The 19229-nt window shown below is 37.4% G+C and overlaps 1 protein-coding gene across 4 annotated transcripts in view; it reads left to right on the forward strand.

Annotated features, from left to right (window-relative positions):
• Window positions 1–2390: 2390 nt before the first annotated feature.
• The window catches only part of PDCD1LG2 (programmed cell death 1 ligand 2), a 173155-nt gene continuing 156316 nt past the window's right edge, over window positions 2391–19229 (forward strand). For all 4 annotated transcript variants that reach the window (XM_057498645.1, XM_057498646.1, XM_057498644.1 and 1 more), the window contains exons 1-2: window positions 2391–2553; window positions 14187–14255. In XM_057498645.1, coding sequence (XP_057354628.1) covers window positions 14201–14255 — 55 coding nt within the window. In that variant the 5' untranslated portion in view covers window positions 2391–2553; window positions 14187–14200. The remainder of the gene's footprint in view (window positions 2554–14186; window positions 14256–19229) is intronic.

Raw genomic sequence — 19229 nt, forward strand, 5'->3', positions numbered from 1 at the left:
TATGGTGCAATATTTATGACCTAAATTCTAATTTTCCATTACCAAGTATCAATGCAACATTGAGGGATGCATCCTACACACACACATACAATTTAGCTGTTTCTCAGGGATCTTCTGTTATAAAATGAACAAATTTAAATTAAATAAAATAGAAATAAACATAAGCGCTTTGCCAAGTTCTTAGAATGTTTTCCTATTGCTATTATTTATAAATTTATCTATATTCTCCATTACTGATTTTTTTAAGTATTTGTCTTTACAAGAGTAATTTGTATTCATGGCAAGTTATTTAGGAAACAAAATATAAGCAAAAAGAAGAACTAAAACATCACGTGCAAGTCTTCCACCCAGAAATACCTTTATTAACATTTTGGTATCTACCCTTCCAGTATTTTTTTGAGGAATACAGGTTATGATGCAGAAAAATACACAGAGATATTAGTTCAAGCTTTATTTTGGGCCCTCTTATGAAAACACCTAGGCCTCTCTTGCTCTGAGATGTCTGTTTTCTCAAACCAAGGTGTGTGGAGAAAGAGCCCACAGGAAAGGGTGGAAAGGGGATCACCCCAGTCATGGTGGCAGGGGAAGGAAGGTCAGGTGAGAGCAAGCAATTCACATTGAAACTGCATCTTGGAGCTGTGGATGGAGAAGCAGGTCCCTCGAGGAAGGATGGCTTCATACAGACACAGCCCCATTTTGGGGGTCTAGGCAGCCACACCCCTTTGTAGCTACAAGTTTCATTCCTTCTTGTTTGAGGGATGGAGTAAAAAGAACAAGAAGGAGAAAAGGAGAAGATGGCTTTTTCAGAAGAAGAACAATTAAGCACGGGAGACAGAGGAAGGCATGGGTCAAGGGCAAGAAAACATTAGAGAAATGTGTCTAAGAAAACCTCCTTGTCTGAGCATCAGAGCCCTGTCACTGCTGATCCTGCCCTTATGACAAAAGGGTGGTAGAATGGGATTGGTCATCCAGGCCTGCATTTAAGTGGGCCTTTTCTTACCACCTGATTTTAGTGTGGCCACTGAAATGCCTAACAGTGTAGTGGGGGCAGAGGCCTGAGTTCAAATTCAGTCATGCAACTGAGGAAAGGTTGCTTAATCTTGACTGTTTCTTCATTTATAAAATGGGTCTAACAGTATCTAGACAGCAAGTTGTTCCGAGAATGAAATGAAGTACTGTAGTGGGTTAAATAGTGTTCCCCCCAAATTCATGTCCTCCTTGAGCCTCAGAATATGACATTTGGAAATATGCCAGGTGGAAAAAGACAAGTATCAAATGATTTCACTCATCTGCGGAGTATAAGAACAAAGAAAAAAACTAACGGAACAAAATAGCAGGAGACTCACAGAACCCAAGAATGGACCAATAATTACCAAAGGGAAAGGGACTGGGGAGGGTGGATGGGAAGGGAGGGATAAGGGGGAAAAAAAAGGGGGCATTACTATTAGCAGACATAATGTGGGGGGGCACAGGGAGGGTTGTACAACACAGAGAAGACAAGTAGTGACTCTATAGCATCTTAGTACACTGATGGACAGTGACTGTAATGGGGTATGTGGCGAGGACTTGGTGATGGGGGAATCTAGTAAACATAATGTTCCTCATGTAATCGTAGATTAATAATACCAAAATAAATGAAAATATAAATAAATAAATAAATAGAATATGACCACATTTGGAAGTAGGTATTTGCAGATGTAGTAAGTTAAGGTCAGATCATATTGGATTAGCATGGAAAATAATCCATTGGCAGGTGTTCTTATAAGACAAGGAGAGGACCCACAAAGATGCACACAGAGAGAACGTCAAGATCAAGACAGATTGGAGTGATGCAGCTGTAAACCATGAAGAATGTCAAGGCTTGCTAGGGGCCACAGAAACTCAGAAGAGGCAAGGAAGCATTCTTCCCTGGATCCTTCAGAAAGAGGGTGGCCCTGTGACACAATTTCAGAATTCTAGCCCCCAGAACTGTGAGAGAACTATGACTACAATGTCTACTGTTTCAAGCCACCCGGTTTGTGGTAATTTGCGACGGCAGCCCCAGGAAACTGATAAGGATGCCTGTGTAAAGTTCCTGATGCAGAGCTAGAACATGCTGGTATTCTTTGCCTCCCCTTCACCTACTTAGTTTGCACCAGCTTTCCCAGGCACACAGCTCAAGGGGTATCTGCATGCAAAGAAGCAATGCTGAAAGCAAAACCAAAAGTTCTCAGTAGGCTGGGCTTCTGTCCATTCCTCAGAACAGTTTCTGGTTTGAATTACCCTTCTGTTACCGGGAAGCCTGAGCTGGATGGAGATGACAGCATCTTTTCTTCTTTTCCTTAATGTACCTTTTCTGATGGCTTTTTGTTACACATCTTCATATGGTCCCTCTGCCAGCTAGAAGCAGGCTTGGCTTGGAGCTTCTGCTTGTTGCAGTGGTCTAGGCAGCAATTTTTGTTTTTTTTTGACTGTTGGTTTAGTTGGCTTCTGTGAGGCAGTCTGCCGCAAAGAGAAACTGGTTGTTTTATTTTCTTTTGCATCTTTGCCTGAGGAGTGCTGCTACATCCTGATGTGAGTATTAAGTGGGTTGAGATTTTCTTGTACCTGAAGTTGGTGTAGACTATGCTGAGGTGCTGTGGTGGGGTAATTGTAGGCACATGTTCTCTCCACATCATTAGAGGCAGGAGAAATTTTGTCTCAGCCATTGTGCTCAGGGACACGAACTAATTTTCTCCTGTCCCCCAAATAGTAGGGTCTTGCTTGTCCCTCCACTTATTATTCTTGTTGGGCAGTTTTATGAGGTAAGATTTTTTTTTCTGCACAAAACATGCACTGAAAAAAAACGATTTTTGAGATTATGCCTCAGAGTGTTTAGAGTGTTAAAGGAACTTAAAATTTTGTTTTCCTGAATCTGACATTTTTTTGTGATTATCCCTTTGGCAGGCAGTCAGTATTCCAGGTTGGCAGGCAATCAATATTCCAGGCTAGCCTGAGTTTATAAGCTATACTCTAAGAATAAGCTGCTTAAAAATTTTTAAGAATTATAATTGCATTGACTTATAAGATAGGCAGCTATTATTTAACAGAAGCATGATTTGGGACCTACCAGAAGGCTTATTTTTCTATATAAAATGATGAGAGAAATGTTAGCAAAATGAAAAAAATTGCAACTATTGCTATTTATTGCTCACGACCTGAATATACATAGAAAAGAAATGACAATGGATTCATGTGAGGGGGGTTAAAGTGAGGAGGTGAAGCTTGAGTGAAATTGCCTACTAATAAGGTCTTCTAACCCTAAAATTCTATGATTCTATGAAAGTAGAGGAGACATACACTGACTGCACAGAAAAAATATTTAGTGTGAGCAGTTATCAGACAGTCATATCAGGAGTCAAATGCCAGTTGACCTGGATATTCTCCAAGCTCCCTTCCAAGCCTGAGATACTACAAAGATTGCAGTATCAATCTGGCCACTCAAAACTGGTCTATTCACCTTCATTACCTGAACTCTCACTATCAGCAGGCTCTTCCTTGCCTACTGATTCAGGGTGTCTTCTCCTCAGATTTCCTCTGTCTGTGAGCCTTTCCATTAAACTGGAGCTCTTCATAGGCAAGAAACACAGCTTTTAGGTTCTCTGAATTCCAAGTGCCTAATGCAGTACCTCATAACATGCATATGTGCTTATTGGGTGCTTGTTGAGCTGTTGAATTAATTGATTTGATGAAATGACAAGTGAATCACCAGATGTGCAATATTTGTGCAACATACAGGGGGCAGCTTGGGGGTGATTTGAGAAAGAATTGTTGCAGATGTCCTCAGAGACAGTGTTATATAGAGGTTGTGCTTCAGAGTCAGCTCAATGTACAATGTGTGGGATAGTGATATAGATTGTTGTGTGTCATTTTTATTCAAATGGTAATGTTGAAACACACCATATGCCTTAACCATGTCATACTTGGGTTACCCTATAAATACAACTGCAGCTTGACATCCTCATCTCACACTCTGCTCTTCCTGAAGCAGGTATGCCTCAGGTTCTATTCCCTACTCTTCAAATCAACTCAGAATTCCAGGATAGATAAAGGAACCTGAAGGTTTATTCAGCCCCAATCACCTCGGGGCCTTACAGTACTCTCTGACACCCCTAGGGGCTGGTTCCCAGATCTGATCTCTCAACCTCTCTGTTAGCTGTTTCTTGGGATTTTCCTCCCTTAACTATGAGATTCTGCAATGCAGAAGCTTTTCATATTCTTAGGGCCATTTCTTCTCTGCCTTCTCTGGTCTCCTATCCTGCTTTCCAAATTTTGGGGCATTCCTCAAAGTTCAGATCTTTTCTTTCTAATCTTTCTTTTTATACTCTCCCCCCTCTCCAGATAATTAATTCATTCCCCAATGTAAACTAACATTTCCATATTGGGAATAACTTCTTTATCTCTAGCCCTGAACTGTGTCCCAAACTTTAGACCTACATTTTTCTTGAATGCCTTGCATTCTCTGGTGACTCAAACCCACCTCACAGTATGTCCTCTAAAAATTAGCTCTTAATCTTATATTTTCTTCCCCCAGCCCCCTTAATGGTACCAATATTGTTTTGATAGTCTGGCCCCCAAACCAGTCAACTTGCTGCTTCTCTTTCTTTCCTGTGTGGCTAATCACTTGTCAATTGTTTTGTCAAGTCCTGTCAACTGCCTTACAATAAATTTCTCCTTCCTCTCCCTTTCTTCCCGTGACTCTAAATCAGAGGCTTCACCAAACATCTGGATGAATACCGTGACCTCCTAATTGAGTGTCATCTGGCTTTTAGTTCCACTCTTCCTCCTCCATACTGGAAAAAAGAAATACACACAAATTTAGTCTATTTCAATCACTCCTATGGTACTATCACTCAGTTTCTGAGTGACTGTCATTGTATCACATTGCAGCTCTACCTGGCATTAAGCCCTTGATGTTCTCATCTCATCCTGTATTTCCAGCCAAGTTAGGCTGTTCTTTGTCAACAACAAGCCCTGTGTGTTTGTACCTCTGATACTTTGCTTCTAGGCTATCTGCAGTGCCCTCAAAAGTAGCTCCAACTCTCCAAATCCTACCAGTGTTTCAAAGACTAAGTTCAAATCCCACCTACCTGTGAAGTCTCCCTCCTCCTAGTCAACTTTCAGAATTTTTGCATTTTTACGCAAAACCTTTTAAACCACTTCTTACTATTTTTTGTGTGTTCATAATTTTAGCCTTCTTACTATTTATAATGTCTTTAAGGGCAGGGACCCTTTCTTACATGAATCCTTCTATTGATTCTCCATAGTCTAATTCAAAGACTTGCAAAAAGTGGGAGTACAGTGCTTAAGGACCTAAAAAAGAATGCAATTTGAATTTAAGTTAAACTTGAACTTAAGTTAAATTGACAGGTGTCTCGTGATGCCTTGCTCAGAGCTTTTCCACTGTGCCTTGAAGAGAAGCAGCTTCCATAGGAAGAGCAAAGGCAGGGCAGCAATCTGAGCAAGACTTTTTATAAACCTAAAACGAGTATCTTTCACTTCTCACTGTCAAGCCTGGGCATCTCTTGACCAAGAGGGCCCTTTTTGACTTCTACTGGAGCCACCAGAAAGTGTTCTCAAATTTGATATCTTATGTTGTTCTGCTCCATTTCATATCACAACTTGACTTCAATCACTATGACATGTAAACTGATCATTTGATTAAAAACTACTTTTTATATTTCTGTTCTGGTATACTCACTAGAGGCCATCTTCCTTGATAAAATAGCTACACCAAGCACCCTGTGCTTGATGGAAAGTCTAGCAAAAATAAACACATACATAGGGAATGTACAATTAAGATGAAAAGGAACATCCATGCAGACATAGACAGTTAGATATTTACATCCAAAACAGAGGTGAATTTGCAAAGAGGAGCACCAAGAGGGGGCATGGAGGTTTGAACACCTCCATTTCATCTTGTGGAGAAGAGTCATCACAATGCTCATTTGGCCAAAGGAGTCCCTTACACATGGATGCTCTTTAAATGACTCATTGAGTTCATTAATTTTGGCAGTACACTCCATAGGTGCTCTAAATAAACTCTTCCAGCCCTTGCCTGCCTGGGTATAAAAGATTTCATGCTTCCCTAACACTAAAGTTCCAAGAACATTCTCTTTCAGAAAATATGGTTCTCCTAAGGAACCCAGAGGACAGGGTAATTATCCAGATTAATATTTTAAGAGAGGTTGGTGAGGGGTTTGATATACCTGCAGAAACATTCTTTTGTATGTTTATAATCTTGTAAATAATCTTACCGTTAAAAAGAGATCACCTCCTACCTCTTATGGAAACTTGCTTCAAATTCACCCTTTGCTTGTTCCAGGGACAATGACATCCCCACCCTATTAGCAGCCCATTCTGTTGCAAGTGGTTCTCATCAATGGAAGCTTCTTTCTTATTGGGTCCAAAATAAACAACCTAATTAAGTTTCCTGTTTCTCCAGTAGAGGAAGGAGCCAACTGGGGGTCAGTAATCTCAGATTCCTGGGTAGGATGCTAAATTGTTATGCATGGAGCACTCATTCATGTGTCCATTCAGCAGTAATAAGGACCTAATAAAGTAGAGAAAGCTCTTGTCCTAACAGGGAAGACAGAAGTGTAACAATTTACATATCAGTAATAAGTGAACTGCTAGAGGTAAGTAACAGATACAATTTTGGCAGAAAAAAACAGCTTAAGGCAGGAAAAGCTTATCCACTTGTGTTAAATACATAAGGATGTAAGGTTGCTTGAGATATTTATGATGCCACACAAATTTGTTAAGCTCATAAAAAAATTGAGATAGAGAAAAACTAAGATTAGAAAAAATAAGAAGAGATCATATGTGAGAGATTAAATTCTCAAAGCACCTGTGAGGTCCTAGTCATGGAAAGTGTATGTATTTCTCTGTGCCTAAGACAGGAAGGGCTGGGTCAGGGGAACTTTACCTTGTAAGTAATGGAAGTTATTGAAGTCTTTTAAGTAGAAGTGACATGGTCAGATTCGATTATTCAGTATTCAAGAGGTTGTTCTGCCTGCTAGGTAAAGGGATAATTCATTCAACAAATAATAATCAAGTGCCTACTTACTGACAGACACTGTTCTAGGGTTTGAAAGCATAGAAGCAAGCAAAAAAAAAAGACCCTTCTCCTTTTAGTGATTATATTCTTCTGAAAGATGGCAGGCAATGATGTAATAAATGAGCATATTGTATGGGATGTTAGATGGTAATGAATGCTTTGTAAAAGGGATGCTGGAGGGATGAAACTGTTGCAATTTTACATAAGGTAGCCTCACTAGGAAGAGGAGAGAAAGTTTCTGGGTGTAGGGATATGCACACTACGACGGAGTATGCCCTTGGGGAGATGAATCTGAAGAAGCCTCATAGGTCTGGAAGCAGGCGTAGGGCTATTTGGGCAGGGAATTGCAGCATCCCAAGAAGCCAGATTGTTATGGGTAGTCGGGGGACATCATGGGCTCCAGATGACACCTCTCAGCTCTACAAATACCTCATGGTGTAGAGACGGGTATGGCCTCTGTTGGGTCCTCTAGAGCAGGAGGCTCAAAGCAGAGGCCCTCTTGCAGGACTATCAAATGGATTTAGGATTTTACTCTCAGTGAAATATTAAGCCATTGAAAGGTTTTGAGCAGACATGAACCGACTTACATTTTTAAAGAATTCCCCTGGCTGCTGTGTTGAGAATCAGCTGTTGGACGGCAAGGTTAGAATCACAGAGTTCAGTTATATGGCTGTTGCAGTAATCACCACGAGAGATGATAATGGTTATCAGGCTATTATGGAAGCAGTGAGAAGTGGTCCAATTCTGGATATATTTCAAGAAAGAGCCTATAGGATTTGTTAATAAATTAGAATCAGGGGAGAGAAGAAAGGAGTCGAGGATGATGCCAATGTTTGTGTCCCTTCTCAACAAATGGATGACGGAGCAGAAGGAAGCATGGCTAAAAGGTAAAAATGTTTGTTACTATTGGCATTGTAGGAAAATGAGGCACAAAAAGTTTTCAGAAACTGTCCAAGATTTTAGAAGCTAATATTCTGTAGACCAGGATTTGAACTCAGATGTGTCTGACTTTAGAGCATAAGCTCTTTATCATTGCATGGGGCATATCCCTAGAAGAAAGAAGGCTGCAGGTTGGAAAGTACCTTTATAACAGTGTCTATCTCCCAATTAACTCAGGGAGACAGTGCAGAAGAAAAGTCCCCTTGGATAAGCCAGAAAAAAGGAAAGCTAGAGCCAGTGGTGGGTGAGCCAGGAGTCCTTTCTGTTACCAGAAGTGCATGTTACATGCTGTCCTTTTATGTTCTAGAAATAAGAATACTAGACAAGTGCCAGCCTGCAGGTGCAGCTTAATATTATATCTTCGCTGGATATATTTGCATTTTCAATAAGGAAGAGAGTTCTTGATCTAACTCAGTCTAACTAAGGTATGCCTTTAGCATTTCCCTATAGGAAACACTTGATTCTGTTCCCAGTTGTTACCTGCTGTAATATCTCCCTCCCTAAAACAAAAATAAGAGTAAAGTCCACTGTGAACCTCACATTCACTTCTAGCTACTGCCTCACTTCTCTTCTTCCTTTTATAGCACTCTTTGCTAAAGAGTTACCTATATTCTGTTGTCTCCATGTCATATCTCTATTTTCCCTCAAATCCACAAAGGCACTCTTCTGTACCAAACTCCCTGTACCATGCTTATCAGGGTCATCCATGATCTCCATATTGCTAAATTTAGCTCTCAGGAGCATTTGGCTCAACTGATCACTTGCTCTTTGTAGTACTGTGTTTTAATCTCTCAGTTTTATTATTATTTAGGTATGGTGAAGCCCACAGGTCAGGCAATGACTGTTAATAAAAAAAATAGTTTGTTATACTCATAGATCCCAAGAGAAGGAGGCATGGCACACCACAGGGAGCCACCCAGGGAAGCACCAGCATCAGATAGGCACAGGGAGAAGAAAAAAAGAAAGAAAGAGAGGCAGGAGGAAAGATAAAAAGGAAGGAAAGGAGGGAGGGAGGAAGGAAGGAAGAAAAGAAAAGGAAAGAGAAAAATGTGAAGATAGCTTCAGAGACTTATGAAACAACACCAAATTTCCTAACATGTACATCTAGGGCCCCCAGAAGGAGAAGAGGGAGAGAAAGGGAGAGAAAATCTTATTTGAAGAAATAATGGCCAAAAACTTCCCTAACCTGTGGCAGAAAACAGACATCCAGCTCCAGGAAAACCAGAGATTTCCAAATAAGAGGAGCCTACAGAGACCCACACCAAGACGTATTGTAACTAAGATGACAAAAAATAAAGACAAGGAAAGAATATTAAAAGTGAAGAGAAAAATAATTTTTTAAACAAAGGGAACCCCATAAGATGATCAACAGATCTTTCAGAAAAATTTTTGCAGGCCAGAAGTGGCATGATATATTCAAAGTTATGAAAGAAAAAAAACTTCCAACCAGAATCCTGTGCCCTGTAGTTACCATTCAGAAGTGAAGGAGAGATAAAGAATTTTCCAACAAGCAAAAGCTAAAGTCAAGCATCACCACTAAATTGACATTGCAAGAAATGTTAAAGGGACTTCTTTAAGCTGAAAAGAAAGGGCATTAATTAGTAATAAGATCACCTATGAAAGAATAAATTTCAATGGAAAGGTAAGTATATATTAAAGGTAGTATATTAATCACTTATAAAGCTAATATGAAGGTTAAAAAACAAAAGTAGTAAAGATAACAATGATTATAATAATTAAGGATACACAAGATAAAGAAATGTAATATGTGACTTCATAAAACATGAAGAGGGGAGAATAATAATGTTGAGCTTTACTATGAGGACAAAATTAAATTATTTTTAAGTTAAAATAGACTGTTATAGTAAGTTGTTTATGCAACCCTTGTGACTGCCCCAAATGAAAACCTATACTAAATAAAAATAAAGAGCAAAGAATATAAGCATACCACTAAAGGAAGTCATCAAACTAGAAAGGAAAAGAGCAAGAGAAGAAAAGAACATATAGGAAGTACAAAGACAGTCAGAAAATAACTAACAAAATAGCAATAAGCACATACCAATCAATAATTATTTAAATGCAAATAATTATAGTCAATGAGGTAAAAGACCTGTATACTGAAAACAATAAAACATTAAAGAAAGAAACTGCGAAGACACTAATAAATGGAAAGGCATTCCATGCTCATGGGTTGGAAGAAATAATGTGAAAATGTCCATGCTATCTGATGTAACCTACAGATTCAGTGCAATCCCTATAAAAATTCCAATGGCACTTTTCACAGAAATAGAACAATCCTAAAATTTGTATGGAAACACACACACATCAAACAGCCAAAGCAATCTTGAGAAATAAGACAAAGGAGACATGCTTTCAGATTTCAAACTATATTACACAGCTATGTAATTAAAACAGTATGGTATTGCTTAAAAACACACACATAGATCATTTGGAATGAAATAGAAAGCCAAGATGTAAATCCCAGTATATATAATCAATTAATTTAAGGCAAAGGAGGCATGAATGTGAAAAGGACAGTTTCTTTAATAATGGTGCTGGGAAAACTGGACAGCCACATGTACAGAAATGAAACTGGATCATTGTCTTACACACCATATACAAAAATAAACTCAAAATGGAATAAAGACCTAAATATAAGACCTGAAACCATTAAACTCCTAAAAGAAAAATAGGCAATAAACTCTTGAACATCAGCATTACCAGTTATTTTCTGGATATATCTCCCCAGTCAAAAGAAAAAAAGCAAAAATACACAAGTACTACTACATCAAACTAAAAAGCTTCTGCACAGTAAAGGAAACCATGAATAAAATGAAAAGACAACCTACTGAATGGGAGAAATATTATTTGCAAATGATATATCTGATAAGGGATTAATATCCAAAATATATAAAGAACTCATAAAATTCAACACCAAAGACCCAAATAATCTGATTATAAAATGGGCAGAGAACCTGAAGAGACATTTTTCTAAAGAAGACATACAGAGGCTAATTGAAATACATGAGAAGATTCTCAACATCATTAATCACCAGGAAAATGCAAATCAATGAGATACCATCACACACCAGTCAGGATGGCTAGTATAAAAAAGACAAGAAATGACAAATGTTGGTCAAGATGAGAACCTTCATTCACTGTTGGTGGAAATGTAATTTGGTGAAGCTACCAAGGAAAGCCATAGGAGGCTCCTCAAAAAATAAAAATAAAACTACCACATGATCCAGCATTTCCATTTCTAGGTATTTATCCAAAGAAAATTAAACACTAATTCGAAAAGATAGATGGACTCCCATGTTCATTGTACACTGTCTGTAATAGCCACGATTGGAAACAATAAGATCATTGGAAACAACCTAACCTGTCCATCAATGAACTGGCTAGATGGATAAAGAGACAGTGCAATATTATTCAGCCACAAAAAAGAATGAAGTCTTTCTATTTGCAACAATATGGATAGACCATCACAGCATTTTGCTAAGTGAATTAAATCAAAGAAAGACAAATACCATATGATCTCTCTTATACGTAGAATCTGAAGAAAAAAAACCAAAACCAAGCTCATAGATGCAGACAACAGATTTGTGGTTGCCAGAGGCAGGGGATGGGTTGTGGGAGAAATGGTGAACTGTTTTGTTTTTGTTTGACTTTAAACAAATTTTTTAAAAACAGGGCTTCTTAGGGAAAAGTTGATTCCATGCCTGGGCAGCAAAGATGTAAAGTCAGTCTAGAACAATGTGTGCCAGAAAGTAAACTTTCCAAGATTAATAGAATTATGTGAAAAAGAAATGGAGGTTCTCTTGAAGGGAATTCCACTGGCCAAAGTTATGATGATTTAGGCTATTGAAGAACAATGATTGTAAAACAAAATAAAACTCAAAATGAATCAGAGACTTAGTAAAAGAACTAAAGCTATAAAATACTCAGAAGAAAATATAGATGTAAATCTATGTGACCTTAGATTAGGCAGTGGTTTCTTAGATATGACACCTAAATCACAAGGAATAAAAGAGAAAATAGATAAGACTTCACAAAATTAAATTAACTTGTGATTTAAAATTAACATTGGTACTCCAAAGGACACTATCAAGAAACTGTAAAGACAACTTGCAGAGTGGAAGAAAGTATTTGCAAATCATATATTTGATAAACAGCTTGACAGTTTCTCAAAAAGTTAAACATAGAGTTAATCAAGAAATTCCACTCCCACCTACAGACCCAGGAGAGTTGAAAACATGTCCACACAAAGACTTATACATGAATGTTCATAGCAGCATTATTTATAAAAGCCAGTAAGTAGAAATAATGCAAATTTCCATCAACTGATCAATGGGTAAGATGTGGCATATTTATACAATGGAATATTAGTCATAAAAAGGAATGAAGTAGATATGTGCTACAACATAGATGAATCTTGAAATATTCTCAGGAAAAGAAGCTAGACACAATAGACCACATATTATATGATTCCATTTATATGAAGTATCTAGAATAAGGAAATCAATAGAGACAGAAAATAGGTTAGTGGTTGCCAGGGACTTGACGGAGATAAAGGGGAACTGGGAAATTTCTGCTAATGAGTCTGGGGTTCCTTTTTGGGGGTATTGAAAATGATCCAAAATTAGTCTATGGGTTGCACAATTCTGTGAATATACTAAAAACCACTGAATTGTACCACTGAAGTGTCTGTTTTTAAAATATATGTATATATACACATAATCCTTTCTTATATGTCAATTATACTTCAGTAAAGCTGTTGAGAAAATTCAATAAATTTAAAGGACAAAGAAAAACATATTATATGTATATATAACTTTGAATAGACCACTTCTCACCTTTACTAGTCCTACCACTCTAATCCAAACTTAACATCATGTCTACAAAAATCATTCCTTACTGATCATCTGCTTCTAATCTTGCCCAACCCATTCTCCTTCCCAACAGTGGTCTATTGTCTATACCAAAGCTGAGTCCTCTTTTAAAAATGTAACGATGAGATCATGTCATTCTCCTGATCTAAATCCTCTGCTAGTTTTTCATCACACTCAGAGAAGCTCTGCTTTTACCTGATTTACATGTATGCCGCAACTGATTTCCCTTGAAGAAGTGGTTCCATGACTAACAGAACTTCAAAAGTCTCTTTGAGGAGAGAATAGCTGACAGGGGTGTATCCAGTCCATCTTGCTTTCAGTCATGAGAATTCCTTGGATGAGAGAGAGCCTGTGAGGAAAGGTGGAAGCATAGGTGATGGAGCAGGACCAAGGCTGGGCACTCACCCAGTGGAGCCAGTTCTCTGCTCCCTTGAAGCCTCACAGGAACAGGTAGTTCAAGTGATGGGCAAACTCAATCACAACACACAAAAGAACTTGACTACTTAACCTGCTCAGTCAACTATTAAGTATTTATTAAGAACCTAGCTCTGTTCTTTTGAGCACTAATCTTTTTTTATTGAAGTATCATTGATACTCAATCTTATATTGGTTCCAAGTATACAACACAGTGGTTTAACAGTTACCTATATTATTGAATCCTGACCCCACTAGTGCAGTTACTATCTGACAATGTAGAAAGACAGAATCATCGACTATATTTTCCATGCTGTACTATTACCCCCATGACCAACTTATATTATGATTGAGAATTTTTGTGCCATTTTGTGCCCCACACCTTCACCTACCCAACCCAACTCCTCCCCCATGGTAACCACCAGTCTCTTCTACTGAGCACTACTGAGTGTCTGGCTCCCAGAGTTCAAGTCCCGCTGGAGAAGATGGTGTGTATTATTCATTTGACAAACCAGATTGATTTTCAAGGGCCTAGTACTAAAAAAACTGCGGAAGGCTTTGTAGGAGAGACAGAGCTGCAGCTAACCAAAGTGTGGATGACTCATGGCTGGCTCATATTCAGAAAATGAAGAGCTAATTTGGATTAAAAAAAGAGCATCTTGCTTCCTCGTGCCTCATCTCCCCTCAATTCCAGGCAATCGGCCTTTAACTTTTCTTCCCAGCTCCACTCCACTGCAGTCCACTGCCTCACCCAAAAAATTTGTTTACGAGTCATTTCCTTGTTTTCAGGAGTGAGCAAATCACCAAATCATGAGACCCAGCATAACTGCAGAGGCCCTGAGACTTTCAATTGTTTATTTCAGATCCATTAAAGACCATGTTCCTTCTCCTGCTAATTTTGAACCTGGGAATGAAGCTTCATCAGACAGCAGGTAAGAAAGGAAAAGGAAGGGACCCAAGAAAGAGGAGCAGGTGGTGGCCCCTAGCTGAAGCCAATGATGAGAAAGTGATTTTTCAGGCTGAAGGCTTTCACTGAGAGGAAGTGTGGTTACCAGCTGTTCCAAGCACAGCAAAAAGAGGGTGCCCAGGGTGGCTTGTACATTGCCCATGTACCTGTCTTAAAGAAACAATAACCATTTGGCAGATAAGGAAACTGGAACTCAGAAAAGTTACTTCATTTACTCAAGATTACATAGTTATTAGGTGGCATGGGCAAGCTTCCTACAAAGCCAATGTCCTTTCTACTTTACTATGCAGCTATGATGATGGCAGTCAAGTATGGGTAATCAATCCCTAATCTTCCCACTTTGAAATAGGTTTTTGGAGTTAAATCTGATTATGGACATATATTGCATGTGTATTCTGGATAGTCATAAAACCAAAAAATGTGTATGATGAGTTACATTTATGAATTAACCAAAGGAAACTATATTACATCTCACCTTCTCCACAAACTTGGAATTATTCTCTACTTTCCACTATACATTATGCAGATAATATCAGTTCAAATGAATATTAAATACCTGCCTAAACTAGAATGCCTTCTTCTCATGGGTGTTTTTTTTTTAAGTTTTGTCATTTCATGTCTCCCTAATTAGTTTTAGTTTCAAAGGTTTCTTATAAAGGCTACCTGAGAAAAAAAGAAAAAAACTAAAGGGTCTAAGGACTGATAAGAGTGCTTACTTCTGGAGAAGAAAAGAGACCTGGGATCAGAGCAAAAAGAACAATCTTATCCATTATGTTTACTAGGCTTTTTTAAAAAATAAGAATATTCATTTACTTGTATATTAAAAGAATTATTATGCCTTTACTTGCATATTGAAAGAAATATTACTTATATAGTAAAAATATAATTTTCTACATAAAAGAATCCTTTAAAAAACATATGAGAGCACACAGACTATAGCATCCAATGCTTGAGGAGAGCCATGGCTTTCAGGGTGGCCAGACTGATGACCTCACTTCTCTCATTGCTCTTATGGATCCCTAGACCTGCACTTTTCATTGAGAAGAAAAAAAAAAGATTGCATTGGATCAGTACAATTCCTTATTAGCCTGTCTGTGTAAATTTCTGTATTTAAATTTTTAAAATAATGCTTGGCAGCATTGTTACTCATTACAAAAACAAAAACAAAAATCAAAACAACCCAAACGCCCATCAAAAGGAGAATAAATAAATTGTAGTATATTAGCAGAAAGGAATAATATACAGCATGCAGATTAATTACAACATCATGCAACTACATCTAAGAATCTTAATAGCATAATACTGAGTTAAAAATATCAAGCACAGAAGACAACATACTGCGCAATGTCCTTTTTGTAAACAATATATTGCTTAGGCTGATAGATGATAGATAGATGATAGATGATAGATATAGATAGATAGATAGATAGATAGATAGATAGATAGATAGATAGATAGATAGACAGATAGAAGCTAAAAAAAATAAACAAGAGATTGAACATGAAACAATATTCAGGATGATGATGACCTTTGGGGGAGGTGGTAGCATATATATCATTAGTAATGTTCTAGTTCTTGGGGTGGGTAGAAGGTTCACAGGTGCTCATTTTATTTAATTCAGTATCTTTAAATTAATTTCTGTATTTAAACCTTCCTATTGTAAAATTCTGAGAACTACAAGAAACAAATATAAAGCATCATGTTACTATAAGTTGAACACTTTTGTAACCACCACCCAGGTCAAATAGTAGAACTAACTGTGCCAGCCTCCCCAGAAACACTTCACGCCTCAGTGCAACATAATCTCCTCCTCATAGCACTATCCTGTCTGCCCTTTTTCTCCATTAAAAAAATCACTAAATATTACTGAAAAAAATCTTAGCAAGAACTCAGTATGCATGTTCTTTATAGTTTCCAAATCAGCAAATATAGATATCCCTCATTTTCAAGTGGCTCTATATATTTCATTAGACATGCTGTAATTTAACCAGTCCTTTATTGATGGAAATTACAGTTATCTCTTTTGTTTTGTTTTGCTTTGTTTTGATGCTTGGGAAAAAAAAGTGTTTCCTAAAGACTGTCATGAAAACTGACTCTGAGTATGACTCAAGGAAACCATTAATCTTGAACTCTTTCCTTGCTTGCATGCTCTGTGGAGGCTCTGCTGTGTTAGCTATAAAATAACTTAAGGTTTGAAGTGAAAAATTAGAAGAAAACAGCTTCATTTCATTTTTAATTTGTTTTTAAATTGATATACAGTGAAACTTACTCGATTTCATAAAAACATATATGAGCTTTAACAAATGCGTAGTTATATAACCACCACACGATCAACGTCCAGAATGGTTCCACACTTGAAAGCACACAAAAAACCCTCCCCCAATTCTTAAGCCCAGGCACCCACTAATCTATTCTCTTTTCCAGAATGTCATATAAATGGGATCACTCATTAAATACTCTTTGTCTGGTTTCTTTAACTTAGCATAAGGCATTTGAAATTTATTCATATTGTTGTATGTATTAATAGTTCATTCCTTTTTGTTGTTGAGTGTATTCCACTTTACGTGTATACCACATTTTGTTTATTCATTTCCCAGGTGAGGGACTTTTGGTTGTTTCCTACTTTTAGCAATTATGAATAAAGTTGCTATAAATATCTGTATATAGGTCTTTGTGGGAATATAGGTTTTCCTTTCACTTGGGTAAACACCTAGTAGTAGGATTGCTGCATCATATGATAAGTATATATTTAACTTTATGAAACCATCAAACATTTCAATAGTGGCTATACCATTTTTATATTTCCATCAGTAAAGCATGAGGGTTCCAATTTTTCTACATCCGTGGTAGTGATGTCATTTTCTTAAGTCATTCTAATAGGTGTGTGGAAGTATCTCATTTTGATTTAATTTGCATTTCCCTAATATCTAGCGATAATAAGCATATTTTCACAGGCCTATTAGCCATGCATATATCTTCTTTGGTGAAGTGTGTATTCAAATAACTTGACCATTTTTAATTGGGTTGTTTATTTTATTAAGTTCTGAGTTCTTTATATATTCTGGATATAAGTCCTTTATCAGACATGTGATATGAAAACATTTTCTCCCAATCTGTGGCTCATCTTTTCCTTCCCTTAACAATGTCTTTTTAAGAGCAAAGATGTTAATTTTGAAGAAATCCAATTTATCAATTTTTTCTTTTGTGGTTTGTGCTTTTGGTGTCACAATTAAGATTTGCCTAAACCAAAATCTAAAAGATTTTCATCTGTTTTCTTCTAAACATTTTATTTTGTACATTTTACATTTAGGTTTATAATCCATCTTGAGTTCATTTTATATAAGGTGTGAAGCATAGACTGAGGCTTATTATTTTTGCATATGGAAGTCCAGTTGCTCCAGACCCATTTGTTGGAAAGACTATCCTTTCTCCATTGAATTGCCTTTGCACCTTTGTCAAAAATCAGTTAACCATATTTGTAAGAGTCTATTTCTGGACTTTCCATTCTGTTCTATTAATCTATATATATATTCTTTTGCTTATATGACAGTCTTTTGATTGCTGTAGTGTTATAGTTCATTTTTTCCTTATATTTTCATTTCAAAATCTAAGGACACCTTATAACCCATATACATTTAAGAGGAAATATTTTTGTACTTTGTCATGTCTTGAAGGAAAAAGAAACCCCAAGCTTACTCCTTTGATTGATAGTTCCTTCTTTCTTCATCCTCTACAAATGGAAATAACCAGGGGGCACAAGACCATGGCGATGCAGGAGGTCACTCTAGGGCAGGGACCACCTCCTGAGTTGCTCCACTTAGCTTATCTGCAGTCTCCAAAACTACTTCTGCTGACCTCTGAGATATACAAAAGAAGAATCAGGTTGGGGAGAGGATTTCTAAGAAATCAGATGTCTCTGTGCAGTGTTCCTACAAAGAGGAGTGCACAGGTCAGATGCCCAGTGCAAGCTTCTATCCTAGAACAGGAACTAGAATTTTCTGACTGTGGCTGTGTAAGCCAGCCCCCCACATTTCAAGGACATAAGGTAGGAAGTCTGAGAAAATGTAAGCCTCTGTTGTTAAATGGAAAAAAAAAAAGTATAAAATTAGCTTAAAGAGGAAGCTATCTTGAGAGGTAATGCAAATGATTTGTGTTTTCTGGAGATGTGACAGGTGCTGACTTATTGATGCCTGATTGCAAATAAAATGTGAAGTTCCCCCAAGAACTTTCAAAATGGCTCCAGCATTACTTAAGCCAGCTGCTTTAATCTGCTAAAGAACCTGCATAAATAAATGTTTCATGCCCTGGCCAAGTCTTTACCCTTCAGTTTAGTCAGGGAGCTGTGAATGAGAAAACTTTTGTCTGCTTAATTTGATAGTTGTAGAAGTTTTCCAATTTTCTCCTTTGACTGATAACTTCGGGAGTCCAATGGTAGGTCAAAGCTTAATTTAATAACCATATGGCATATGAACTACAAAACAAATGTCTTCGCTATAGCATAAAGTTGAAAAGTATATCAATCCCATTCATAGATGTCGTATATACCTGCCAGTGGATATATAGTCATATCTGTAGAGTTTTGAGAAGTACAGGCTTTCAAGACACAGAGATATGTATTTGAATTCTAATACCATAAGGTGCCATTCTTTGACCTTGGGCAAGCTGGATTTCTTCTTTAAAGCCTTACTTACCCCATCTGTTTGATGGAGGTAGTAACATCTATCTTCCAGAATTTGGGGAACATCAAATGAGATAATGATGTAAAGTTTAACTTAGTGTCTGCCTCATTGTGTTTAATAAATGTTGACTATTACTCTACTTCCCAATAAGAGTCCAAGTGCAGACTAGTGTTGTAACACTGCTTCTTAAATATTAATGTACATTGAATCACTCCAACCTTGTCAAAATGCAGATTCTGCCTCTCTGAGTCTAGAGCAGG

Source organism: Manis pentadactyla, chromosome 3 (genome assembly GCF_030020395.1).
Source record: "Manis pentadactyla isolate mManPen7 chromosome 3, mManPen7.hap1, whole genome shotgun sequence".
NCBI lineage: Eukaryota > Metazoa > Chordata > Mammalia > Pholidota > Manidae > Manis > Manis pentadactyla.